Source organism: Epinephelus fuscoguttatus, linkage group LG10, assembly GCF_011397635.1.
Source record: "Epinephelus fuscoguttatus linkage group LG10, E.fuscoguttatus.final_Chr_v1".
NCBI lineage: Eukaryota > Metazoa > Chordata > Actinopteri > Perciformes > Serranidae > Epinephelus > Epinephelus fuscoguttatus.
The window spans coordinates 20,960,059-20,973,998 of record NC_064761.1 but is presented as its reverse complement, the minus strand read 5'-3'; the positions used below and the strand labels follow the sequence as shown (position 1 = coordinate 20,973,998).

Here is a 13,940-nt window from a genome sequence, read left to right as displayed (position 1 = left end):
AAGCTCGCAGGAAGGTAGTGTAGTCTGTCCTTTTTTAATTTGCAACAGTATAAAAGCTTTCCAACACGGTGGCTGTTATTTGTGTCTAAAGTGTTCTTCCAAAACATATTAAAACCTACACATCTGTGAACTTTCTAAATCAAATTCAATGCCTCTCGCTTCTAATCTGTGCCAAGCTCTCTTACACAGCTTGTGCTCGTCCAGAGAGTGTGTGCTGTGCAGGGAGCGATAAAACGTTTCACTTCTCATCCAGAGTTTGGTATTATACGGATAAAAGGACATGTATGAAAATATTTCTATCCGAGGCGGGTTTCCTCTATCCCCCTGGTTTTGTGTGAAAATATTCCCTCCATCTTGGTGTGACAAACCCAGTTCATTATTACATTTTTGTCTGTTATGTAAGGTAAAAATAGCACAATAATCAGAAATAAAATGAAATACCGTCAGAAAAAAAGGCATTCCACACACACAGAAACTTAGAAAATAACTCAAATGAAACCCATGGAAACAAGCAGCATGTTCTCATTCCAAAACAAAGGCTGGAAAAAATAAATAGTGAACTGAAGGAGGGTACTGGGAAATGAATTTCTCTGTAACCCAGGTGACTCAAAAGAAAGAACCACAACAACAGTTAAGGTTCAAAATGACAACTCATGAGAAAACATGAAAAAAACAAGATACTCGGCATAAACAGAAAACATTTAACTTCTTAAAATAAACAACAAACAAACAAAAAGAAATCACAAGCATTGTTTGCATCATACGTACCTGACTCCCACAAATACTAAATTTTTAAGACTTTCTTACCACCAGCACCTGACCACAGAGCGTGCTTACGCTGTGGTCAGCGAACTGCAACACTTTCCCTCTCAGAGAGCATGCCAGAAATGTTGACATCAATCCCTATTTTCAAATCAGTAAATAATACCTTTGATTTTGACTCACTGAGAGTTAGTTTTGGACCCATTCTGGGCTTATTTGGAGGAAAAGAGTTGGCTCTGTGCTGTAGCCAGGGCTGTTTAATACTCAAGAATCTTTGGGGCCGGAGGGTCCACAAGACTGTGAGAGGGGAAGCCATAGGGGGAAAACTCACTCCCAACATATTCTGCTCTTGTGCACTATACACAGAAAACCATCTGTGTTCAAAATTTGTTCAAATAAATCCCATTTCATAGCCCTGTGCCTATGTATCTTTGTACAGCTTACTGCCATTTTGAGAATGCCAAGACACAAGAATAGAAGAAGCAAGACGGAAAGCGTGCATATCTGAATTCATAAAAGTTTAACCATAGTGTTCTGACTGCAGTGTCACTTTGGGCAGAGCAGATTTTAAAGAAGGAGAAAAAGGGGTACTGACTATCAGAAAGGCCTCTTCCCAGTGAAGACTGAATGTTCCAGCACACAACAAATAGGGCAGGACCTCAGCCACAGTTCCCAAACCCTTCTCTGTGTCCAATGGGCTTATTTACTTACGGTCTTACTGGATTTTGAGCCTTTCAGCTTCTTTCCTCCGCTCATATTGTATTTGCAAACTCTCCACGTCAAGAATGATTGCTCAGTTCTCAATCTTTGTGGTGCGGAAAAGGCTGTGAATCTGACAGGGGCCAGGCTATCACAGTGCACAGGCATCCTCACGCCTGATAACGGTTTAAGACTGGCTGGGGCGCAGCTTTAATAAAGTGCATATCCCATGAAGGCCAGTGGTAGGATTATGGATAGAAGAACTATACGACCACAAAAGAAGGAACTCAGCTAATGCTTCACTTGAGGTTCTTTTGAAGCTTCCCTGAAAGAGTTTCCTAAATGCTATTTGACAAATAATTAGTCATGTCTGTATTCATATCCTTCTCTTTGACTTTTTAGTCTGTTGTGATATGACTAAGAGCTCTGGGTATAAAGTCTGTAGTGTCAAGTACCCTTGGCATATCTAATCATTATGACTACCTTCATATCAAAAGTGCTTTTAGTGCAACGTCCTCATTGGATATAAATTACACACACTGCTAACAGTTTAGCTACACAGGCCATTACTCAGTGTCTGTTGTCAATTCCTAAAGTGACACAGATTGCCAATGCCTTTGCTATCAGAGTATAAGCACATGTCTGCATTTGAATTGTATTTTCATTAGAAGCCTCGAATGACAGGATGTTCATATTTGTAGATCATTATGGAATTAATCCCCCAAAGCCAAATGGCCGTGCTGTGGCTCACACAAATATTCCAATACATCTAAAAACCTCCTGCAATTACAGTAAGTGGGGGGGCTAAACTGCTTGTTTGGCTAAATACAGAGGATTTAGAATCTGCCACTTTAATTTGAGAGATAGCACTTGACTGGCTACTGGCAGGTTCTAGGTATAATCTAAATGTGTAACAAAGCCTGACAATCCAGGGGCCTGGCTCATAGCTCATCGCAAAGCATGAAATTAATTCTGACGCTATGAAATGGGATTCTTATCTGCCACTCTGGGGCCCTGCAGTCCCCTAACACCCACTCCCAGAGTCCATCTTAGGTCCTGTTAGCATGCCTTGCAACTGGGTAACAGCTAGAAGAATACTGGGAGCCCTCCCAGCTCTCGGGTTGTGGACCCACTCCGACCACGTCTTACAAAAACGGTCTCTCAACCTGGTCTGACTATAACAGCATACCCCAAGAGGCCTTGCTTCTGAATGAGGGCTACTGATGCCAGTGACATCTCGTGAATTTTTTTAAGCATGCTGTAATATTGACCAGGAAAAGCCAATGAAACAAATGTGGTGCTCTTTGATTTGAGGAGTTATTTGGTGTCACTTACAATGGAGCACATATGGACTGAGATCCAGCGGGATTATTAATTTCCGCAGCGATTTTTCACAAGCTCTTGACAGAGTAGTCCCCATGACAATAGCCTCTGGTAATGCTGCTTGGACTGAGCACAAACTTCAACAATCTGCGAACATTTTGTACCACAGATAATGGACAATAAAGCAAACAGGGAAATCATGTCTGTCTTTCTTTTCACTTAGTGGATAAGGGTTTCAGTCTGCCAGACAATTCATTGGGTTCAAATCCAGGTTGAAATAATTCTGTAGGGCTGTGAGTCGAACATGGCACTAACAATGCCAAAAGTCAATGAAACAAAATTAAAATTGTATGCGGTGAGTCACTGTGCTGTAATGTGCTTCAGATAAAAGAATCCATCTGCCATTGGGACATTTTTTTTTACTGCAGTGTATCTCATTTTCTTTTGTGCAGCTTGTGATCTTTCTTTCACATCATTCATCTTCAATTCTATCTGAGTCTGTGCAGCTAGTTCAGTCAAGCAACAAGTAACTAAGGCTCCCTCATTGTAGGGTAGTGAAGGGTGTGAAATTACTTTACTGTACTTCATATGTGGGGGGGGGTGTTTCTTACTCGACAGTTTATGCCCTTAACCTTGATGCTATTGTGTTTCTCTGTTCGTGCAAGGCCTATGTGCTCCTTGTTTATACAATATGCTTCTTTTCTGTTTTCCCAAGAGGCTGACAGTTTAAACTGTCTCTGTTACACTACACTGTGAACGCACTTAATTCAAGCTATATATGTCACAGGGATCTTCACTGACTTGGGTGCCTAGAGATGCTGCTATTCCTGACCTGTATGAGGAGCCAAACAGCAGACTTGTCAGTTCAATATTTAACTGTGTCATGTCAAAATACTGCTTATTCTGTCTTTCTAATACTCTGCTGGTGTTCCAGGAAAACACTGCAAAAAATACCCAATGACAACAAAAGGCAGGTTAATTGAATTAATATGTCATGGTCTTTGAGAAAGGTTATGGCAGACTGAATCCCTAAACCACACAATCACTTACCTCGAAGGATCCAAATGATCAAGTTATTTATTGTGTTGTGGGAAACCTTTTGCTTTGTCTGACTTAGTCTGTGACTTTTCTGACCTCAGCAGTGAGAAAACAATGGGTGTATCTCACACTTGCTTGAGCAGGGACTCTTGATACAAGGCTGGCTGAGAAAGACCAGGAACAATGAGTGCTGAGTTGAAACCACAGAAGTAGAATGGATAGAAAGGGGTAAAGATGTCTCTTAAGCATAAAATGGCAACCACAAAGATTTGATTATCATGGCATGGAAATGAGCACTTATATGGAAAACTAATTAAGTTGATTAGTGCTCCAAACATAACGTGACATTCATTTCCAGGACAGTGATATCAAAATTCTGTGGTGGGCAGACAGATACAATTATCTACAGACACTTACCCTCTCTATCCACTGTAACTGTATGGTTAAAATAGTTGAAAGGAGGAGTCCCTTGTCTCGAGCAGAGACTTAAGAAAAGCCATCAGTTAGACTTATTCTCTCATATATTTACTCAACAGGCTAGGGTATGTCAGTGCTGTCTGCTCTGCCTGCTGCACTGTAGTTGCTTGTGGCTGTAGTGGACTTGGGTTCATGCAAGAACCCGAACAGAAAGATGATAATAGCAGCAAGCTACTGTTTGGAGTGATGTCAAACCAATATTCTTTTGGATAACCCAGAAAGTAATAGAAATTAATAAATAAATAAAAGCTCTAACTCAAAACTTCTTCTCAAAAGACTCAACGTAAAAGGAAGAGGACACAAAGTGAGCAAGGAGATGTCAAGCCATTCCAAGGAGAGCGTTTGTTCCATTGCACGGGGGGGAACAAGTGGCAGAGAGAGAGACACAGCTGGAATAGGGTGATGTAAGAGAAAGAGAGGAGTGTATCCAATCCAATCAGCTTGCGGTTTACCGGTCAAGAACAAATGCAAAAACAGAGGTAAGGAAATCACAAACACACATCGACAGGTGAAGATGCGCACAGACACTCGAGAGACGCCAAGACAGAAATGGGGCTGAATGAACATAAAGTATATTCATGCCTGGACTGATCAAAGATCAACAGTGCAGTGATACGTTTTCAACAGCACCCCAAGTGGGCAGGAGTGAATGTTGCATGCAACTGGCGCTCTCCTCAGTGACTCTGCACTGTCTGTGTAGCTCTGCTGCCCAGCAGTACCAAAAAGAACTGTGAAGTGGTTGTTCCAAAGCCCCCACAGCCCAGATGTGGGGGGTACATCCAACAAGTTGCACTGGTAGAAACAGAAAATGTGTTAAAAGAGGTCTACTCCCACCGCCATGGCTCTCCTATGTCCCAGTAAAGGTCCTCTGCCAGTTTATTATAATCGAGGTTGCCACTCTGATAATGCATGTATACATGCATCTTTGTCTGTGACTTCTATATTCTGTATCAGCAGGATCCACAATGAGCTCAGATCAGCCCCTAATCCCCTCAATCTAGCTACATTTCCAAGGTTCTTTACCAATAATGTATTAAATGTCAATACATAACATCATTGTTAATGTTTGTGTGCTGTGTAAACCCAAAAGACATGAATTTCATACCCTGTCATCCCAGCAGTCCTTTAGCTACTATTGGATATTTGATTGGATAAGCTGTGTATATTTTCTTTCTGTACAGGTTGCACTACTGTGAGCTATTATATCACTCCTGTTATTTTTAGCTGGCTGGTTTAAATAATTCAGTTGTGTTCCTGCCATCTGTAAAATAAAATAATCAGTGCAGAACTGATACACTGGAAAAAATTCAGGCAGTGGGCATGCGAGTACTTTTGGTGACTGCTGATAGGGTTTTGTTTTGGTCTTTGACGACTCAACCCCAAATTCCCCATCCCCGGTCTGAATATAGTTCATATGAGAGCCTTGGCGGTCTTAGAGGAGAGCTGACATTTTTTGTGTCTCTGTCACACGGAAGAAAGTGCACTTGCTGTTGACAAAGGAAAAGCAAATATGAACAAAAGTGAAAGGGAAATAAAGAAACTGCCACAATTGTCAGTTGATGTAGACTTGTTTGGAAGTGTTGCTTACTCTCATACATATTTGGCACCAGAGCCACCTTAGAAAAAGAAAGGTAATTCTAAAATGAAAAGGTTGGAAAACACTAAAAAAGTGACTTAAACCACTTGCAGCTTAGTTTCAACCTTAAGTCTCCACAAAACAAACCGTTCAATGTGTAAATGTTGCTTAATATAAGGTAGAAAAAACCAGTGTCATATTGTTAAATTGAGGATAACAAAATCAAGATCAAACGCAAGATCCATGTGTTTTAACAAAACTTGAACACATCTGCAGTTCATAATTTCCAAATCAGCTTTGAACCCTGATTATGTCTGAGAAAAACACAGTCACAGTTCAAAGGTGATAACGCAGTTGACATCAGAGAAAACAAAGTTCATGAGCTCCAGTAAAAGGAAAAAAAACACATAAACTTCAGGAGAATTCACTTTCACAAAGACATAAAGTCACTCAACTGCTTAACTGGGGAAATCCTTTTGTTAGCCAACCCACAAAGAGAACAGGAGAGAAGAGTAAAGAAAGGGCTACATACTGGCTTGCAAGGTCTTCTGTGTTATGTCATTGGTGAAGGCTCCGATGCCTTTGTTAGAGATGGCTGCCAGGGAGAAGTGGTACTCCGTGTGTGGGCGGAGATTTTCCACAACATATCTTGATGTGGGACCAAATATTTTCTTCATCTATTGATGGAGAGGAATGTCATTGACATGTCTGATATAAAATGGTTGCAAAGAAATTTAATGTTCGATCATCAAGACATGATGTACACCTCTCATTGCTGAAATTTGAAAAGAAACACCCAAATTCTTACCTGGGTGCCAAAACTGCCTTCTGTGTAGCGAAGTTCATAATTTATAATTCCTTCTTTCTCATAGGCGGCTTCCCAAGTCAATTCAATGCTGGTATCAGACACAGCACCAACCTGGAATTTGGCGGGCTGACCTGGAACTGAAGAACATAGCGCACAACATTGTTGAAGGAAATGTTGCTAGAAATTGGTTAAGAAGAATTTAATGTTGTACCAATGGAAGAAGTACCATTTAGCATTGGAAAAAAAGTCTTAACAACATGTCAATGAGGTCCTTTTTCCTGTTCAGTGATTAATAAAAGCGCATATTTGCTATCTCCACACTAACATGATGAGCATAATGAGATTTGGCACCAAATAGCAGAGGATTATTAAATTAAATTAAATTGAGGGGAATAGATAGAAGGGAAGTTCAAAAGTTTGTGCCCCATTGGCAACAGCAGCACAAAGTGCTCTACTTATCGTGGGGTCTCTGAGGCTGGATGTGCCTCCTTGTGCTGGCATGGATTGAGTGATTTTGCTTAGCCCTGAAGTTGATGGTGAGTTCTCGGATTTTGGTTCTTTCTCAAATATGGATGCTTTTTCAAACTGCCATGATCAAACAGATTTTTGTCATCATTTGCAGAGGCCGCAGATGTGTGTGTGTGTGTGTGTGTGTGTGTGTGTGTGTGTGTGAACCTTGCACAGCAGGGGAGAAAAACTTGTCTCTTTGGCAGCAGGCACTGTCTAAAGTTTCAGAAAATGTGCTGCTGATGCACAAAAAGAGCTGAAAATGTTCTTTATGGGTTGTCAGAAAGCTGGGGAACATATGTAGCATTCGGCAGTTTCTGTATAACTTGTTTTAAACTAACTGCTCAACTTTGTTTGAACATTACACAGGTGCCTCTTGTGCGCAAAACTCACAGACATAAAAATTTAACAACGGCGATGGAAGAAAACGATATTTCAAAGTTTTAACACCAGCAACAAAGCTGATAAAATGAGTTTTCATATCCTTACCTCCTTGCAGTACTTTGACATGGATGGGCTCAGAGAAGGGTCCGTCTCCTACAGAGGTGAATGCTAACACTTTAATTGTGTATGTCTCTTGAGGAACCAGGCTCTGGATAGTGGTAATGATGCTGTCCTGGACATTATGAATCTGCCAGAGGCTCATGGGCTGGGAGTCGTCCATGGTGTAATAAACACGGTAGCCCTTGATCTGCCCATTGGGCTCCTCGGGCTCTTCCCAGCGCACCATCATGGTATTTTGAGAAATGATCTGGGCCTGGATGTTTCGTGGTGGACTGGCAGGAGCCTGTTCACCAGTCCGTGTTTCTACTGGCTCACTGGGAGGACCCTGGCCGATTGTGTTAACAGCTGAGACTCGGATTTCATACTCTGTATTGGGGTAGAGGCCACCGATGCTGTAACGTGTAGTAGTGATATCATCCACTGTCTCATACTTGCTGTCTGGGGACTTTGCCCTGTACTGGATGATATAGTAAGTCACTGGGTCTGGATTGCCCGAGTCCCAGGTGATAGTCACACTGGTGGCAGTGGTTTCAGTAACCACAGGGGTACCTGGAGGCTTGGGGAGAGCTGTTGTGGTGACAAACAGGAAGGAAAGAGAAGTCAGTTATTTATCATGACAGTGACTGACTCACAAACTTTGTAGCATAAAAAGAAAGCTTGGGAATTCCTTTATCATGCCCAAAGAACATCACAGCAATACACATTGTAACTGCAGTTTTCTGTACATTATTTTAGACTCAACTGAAGCTAATTTTCCTAACAAGCACACCTCTTCACAAGCACAGATATCTCTTACATTTGACAGTGATCTGCGCCACAGCTTCAATGATGCCAAGGCTGCTCATGGCCACGCAGGTGTAGTTGGCTGACTCACGGACGCTGCTCAGTTCGAGAACATTCCTGCCCACTGGCATCTCATCCTCCGGTGTCAAATCCTCTGAGTTCAGCATCCACTTGACGTAAGGCATGGGCGACCCCACCGCCACACATGTTATGTTCACACTGCCACCGGGCATAATTTCCTGACTCGTTGGTGGAATGGAGAAGCGAGGAGGCACCCGCCGGACTGGGGGGAAGGCATGAGGAAGGGGAGAGGATGACAAAAGAGGGCAAGGGAGTCAAAAAAAAGAGAAAGAGGGGTAACAAGAGAGGCCGATGAAAATAGACCCTTCTCAAAGAAATACTTAACACATAAGGTTCAACATGGTACATGTGAACTGAAACACAAAATAAAAGAAGTAGACTTTTTAAAACAAAAAAAAATATACAAATAATGAGAAAGAACTAAACTAACAGAACTGCTTCAACAACAAAGTAGATTAACAATAAAGCAACGATTCATAGCAACAAGGTTCCATTGACCAATATTTGACCCATCACAGCACAATTAAAGACACAAAAATCTATTACGAGTTTCTCATCTTTGGAACTGAGCTGCTGACATATATACAACTATAGCATAACCTGATCACGAAGTATGAAGGTATGTAGTAAAGGCCATGTGATAATGCTATCACATAAAGCCACCATGGCAACCTGGAACTTCCTGTCCTCTCAGGCACACATGCCAAACAGGAAGTAGGCCATTTCAGGCTTCTCCCACAGCACAGGAAGTGTAGGGTTACTGGACTATTGACACATTCTAGCAGAAGTTTGCACTTGACACCTGTCTCTTCTACCTAGATATCTTAAAGATGAGAAACTTTAATCAGATTTTTGTGGTTTAGGGTAGATCCACTGGACAAAGCCTTATTAAGATCTGACACGGTTCCATTGATAGATGCAGCTATCAGTTTCACAGACAGCATGCATAAATAGACCGAGGTAAATTAAGGAGTAAATGATAACAAAATCAGATATAAAAATTGAGATAAAATGCATAGAGGAATATAACTGAAGGGTCGCTAGCATGCCCAGACAAAAGACGATTGGAGAGGAAAGAAGAAATACAAGATAGAGGATAAAGCATCTGAGGAGAGGAGAGGAAGAAAGGGAACAGAGGAGCAAAGAGTGACAGAGGAAGAAGAAGAGAGGGGAAGGTTTGGAGGAGGGTGAAGGGGGGGGTAACCCACTTCAATGCTGTGTAAACTTTGTTTTTCTCCAGCAAATGTGACAAAATGTGATGGTGGCACATTGTCACATCGCAGTCCCAGTTAACACAAAATAAGTATTGAGGAACAAGGTGTGTGCCTAGAAATACATAGAAAAAGAACTAGTAGTTGTAGCTAAGAGAGTCTACTATCACAGAGTGTTGGAGTCAAGAAACAGAACTGGATCAACAGGGAGTAGAAATCCAGAGAACAAGAAAGAGAGATAGAGGGAAAGGAAAAGAGAAAGGTAGATGAATAAGGGCAGAATGACAGCTAAAGAGAGGGAGACAGGGAGGACCTCTAAACTCATGGAAAGGAGTTGAGTGGAAGGAGGTTGATAATGAGTCTGAGACGCAGAGGAAGGGCGTGAAAGGTACTGTGTACTTGCATGTGTGTGTATGTGTATGTACACAGATGTATATAATTTCTGCGTTGGTACTGGCATGAGTGTGCGTGTGTACAGTATGTAAGAGTTAGAACGTGAAAGAGTATGAGTTAGCGAAAACACTGTGTGTTCAATGAGAGGCATCCCAGCAAGCACTTGACAAATGGTTTCATGCAAGAGGTGGCCACGTTCAATACTAAATGAGCATGAGATTTTCAAGGTGTTGTATACTGCAGGATTTTCCTTGCCTACATAAATCTAAGGTGAGCGACGATAGCATTTGTTCTGTCTAAGCCCAGATGAGTTGGATAATTGCTACATTGCTGTTAGGTCAATGACAAACTTCCATCATGTACAATCATAGGAGAAACAAATGTTTTACACGCTTGATGGTTAAGTACCACCTTGTGCTGAGGGAAAACCCTCCAGTGGTACATTAAAAACTATGCATTATGAGGGTTTTAAACTTATTTTGAATGAAACATGTATAGGTTTTAATTTCACCAAAACGATAACAGCAACTATGGGATACTATGAATGTCTATAACTTCCATGTGTCACCATTTTCACAGGCTTTTCAACAACTGCTGCTAACCGAAGTCTCTACATCTATTCCATGTCAACATGTTTGTTGGGATGCAAAGAAGGTTCAAGGGAGAGAGAAGCAAAGTAGTGCAGATGTGGAAGTAAAAAAATGATGAACTAAATGGAAGAGCTGATTTAGAGACAGATAGACAAGACGGGAGAGACAGGGACGAGACACAAGACACGAGGCAGAACAAAACAGACTCAAGCAGCAAGACAGCAGACAAGAGGACAGACAGAGGGAGACGGGCAGACAGACAGTGACGGATGGCCACGCAGACATACTGTACAGTACGCAAGGGGGGAGGGGGGGGTTGGGTTGTCGGAGAAAGGGAAGGAGGAGGAGGAGGAGGAGGAGGAGGAGGAGGAGGAGGAGGAGGAGGGCATAAGTGGGGGATAGAATAAGGAGACTGTGATTCTAAATCAAAATCAAATCAAATCAAAACAAAACAAAACAAAACAAAAAGAAGACCATGGCTCAAAGTGGGTTTGGAAGTCTCACACACTGGGGCTTAAAAGCAAGAATCAACTACACCTCCCCTCCTCCCCGCCTTAAACATTGCAAGTCAATGCAAATGTAACTTGGGAAATAGCAGTAAGGTGGGCGGATGTGAGGTGTGTATGTGTGTGGGGTGGGTGGGGACCGAGGGAGAGGAATCAGAAAGGGGGGGAGACTGAGAGGGGCATCAAGGTTAGGTAGCATTCCAAAATACACCGTGTCGATCCAAATGGGATTCATATGATCGTTGCATGGGACACTTTTTCCAACAAACTAAGGGCACAAATATCACCTACACACACTCTGAGGGGATTTCCCAGATAATTGACATTTACTGACCTGAGCATTGAGATTACCACTAAAATGTACATACACCATGTTCACATGTAGTCTGTAGATGCCAAGTATGTTAATGATTTACAGCAAGCTAGCAGCATGTGTAATGGTGAGAACACAACTACTGTTACTGGCTTTTAACAGCCATGTCACATTTAGTGATATAAACTACAGCATTCTCCTTTTCATGTAAAATATGTATATAACATCAATAGCTAATTACAGTTCTAGAGTGCATTAAACATGGGTGGAGACCTTCTGCAGCTTTTCATGTGTCCTTCTCTGTACTACTCTACATGTATCCTCTAAGCCTGTAATTCACTGTTAATGTCAATTATGTTACTACCTTGGGCAAGACACGACCTGACCTTGAGGGCAAAAACTTCATTGCTGACCTTCAAGGGAACGCTCTAATGTGGTACACAAACTCACACACTGATCTGGCATAAAATGTACCAAGAAAAAACACAGGTCAATAGCAGATTCAAAAAGTCTGTCCTTAAAAAAAAGGAGCCAAATTTCCATATATTATATATATATATATATATATATATATATATATATGTAGAATCTAAGTAAAAATGCCTCCATTAGAAGCAAAATCTGTAGAAAAAGATTTCCGTGAATCATAACCTGTTCTGCCCCGATCTGACTGTACAGAAATTAAATTAAACAATGGGACGCAGGACCTTTTGGCTGAGATATCATGCATTGTCTCATCGTGATAGGTATAATTGGATAGTTAGGAAGTCCGAATGGGAGATTTTCTTAAGAAAAAAACATGTTGAACTGGAAAAAGGGAAAAAGGCCCATTGTATAGGCACAGAAAAAATATATATGCATTCTAATTTGTCAAAAAAATGCCTCACTGAACAACAAAGGTGAAAGGGCAGCCCATTCCTCACACAGACATGCATGGGTGTGGCTATGGCATGAGTGACATATACAGGTGCGCCCCCATCCACTCGGGCAGACACCAGGGAACCAATACAATCCAAAAATGTCACCCAAGCCCATCCAAGCATGCCATCCATTCCCAAATATAGCATTGTTCCAGACACACACGCACAAAATCAAACGAAAGGAAATAAATTAAACTGAACAAATCCACAAAAAGAACTAAGTCCGAACAGCATAGACAGTACCAGAGTGCAGCTGTGTTCAACAAAGAGGTATGCATCAATACTATTAGATGTTTTTCAGCTATAATTTGTCTCTGCTTGAATTTTGCCTCCAATCCAAAAGAATGGTGAAAACTGAATAGGGTGAAAAGGGGATTTTTTTTGTTTTGTTTTTAGGGGCAATGTCCAATCAAAGTGTGTCTGATAGTGCTCTTCTCTCCCTGGGGCTCAGGTCAGCCAATGGACCGGGGAGCTGAAGTGGCTGAGTGAATGAGGTTTCCCCACAGGAAGAGGTCTATGTTCACCTTTGTTCACCTACACTGTCAGGGCAATGTGGGGACTAACACCAGCCACCTGCCAAATGCTGGTAACTTTTGGCTGTGGCCTGCCAGGGAAATTTGAAATATACAAATCACTGAGCCAATATACAAAACTCCCTTCTTACAGGTCTTCATGGCACGGGGGCGCACACAGATGATAGGAAGTCTGGGAAGAGTCTACCTGTCAACAGCATGCACAGTGTGTCTGACACATAAATAAATTTGGTCTTTGGTTACAAAAGAAAATCAAGAGCTCAAGGTCAGCTGATGCTACAGCACATTACACTATACCTTGGGAGAGGCAATGGTAACTCTTAAAACCCTGTAGACACGTCGGGGAACAACATTAACTGTGGGTCTAAATGTCAGTATCACATGCAAATGAATCACTGCTAGCTAGACACAGGCCTGTATGAAATGACTCAGTGTTCAAGTGGACACTGACATGCCAATGGTCTGGTAAGCTCTCAAATGCTGTGTATGTGTGTGAGTGGCACCTACGCTATCCTACACTTAAAATGTAGTGCCGGTAAAACAAAGAAAATAAAGAATCCCAATTGCATGGACAGGCTCCTCATTCACAGAGACCAGGAGCCCAGCCGGCCCATTTGGAATTGAGAGATAATAAAACAAACATATACCTTTCATTTGGACTACTAACAACACATAATCTTGTTTCAAGCCCCAATGTGGAGAGAAAGACAAGAAGCCTTACAGTGGACGAGGTGGAAAGCAGTCGAGAGAGAACGCCAGAGTACTGCACTAACTCTAATAGTGGGCGGTGTTGTGGAGGGATTTGTGCCAAAAAACAGAGGTCAGAAGGTGGACATTATCGGCCATTTTGGTGAGGCAGTTTTTGCTGCCCCAAAATGAAGGGGGAAGCCAAAATAATGTGCAGCCTTTAGTGTCA

At 41.9% G+C, this 13,940-nt stretch overlaps 1 protein-coding gene across 9 annotated transcripts in view; it reads right to left on the bottom strand.

Moving 5' to 3' along the window:
* ptprsa (protein tyrosine phosphatase receptor type Sa) overlaps positions 1 to 13,940 on the bottom strand; it is a 260,026-nt gene that overhangs the window by 61,998 nt on the left and 184,088 nt on the right. For all 9 annotated transcript variants that reach the window (XM_049588106.1, XM_049588108.1, XM_049588107.1 and 6 more), the window contains 4 exons: positions 8,491 to 8,760; positions 7,680 to 8,261; positions 6,684 to 6,820; positions 6,408 to 6,552 (listed from right to left, as the gene is read on the bottom strand). In XM_049588106.1, the coding sequence (XP_049444063.1) occupies positions 6,408 to 6,552; positions 6,684 to 6,820; positions 7,680 to 8,261; positions 8,491 to 8,760 (1,134 nt within the window). The remainder of the gene's footprint in view (positions 1 to 6,407; positions 6,553 to 6,683; positions 6,821 to 7,679; positions 8,262 to 8,490; positions 8,761 to 13,940) is intronic.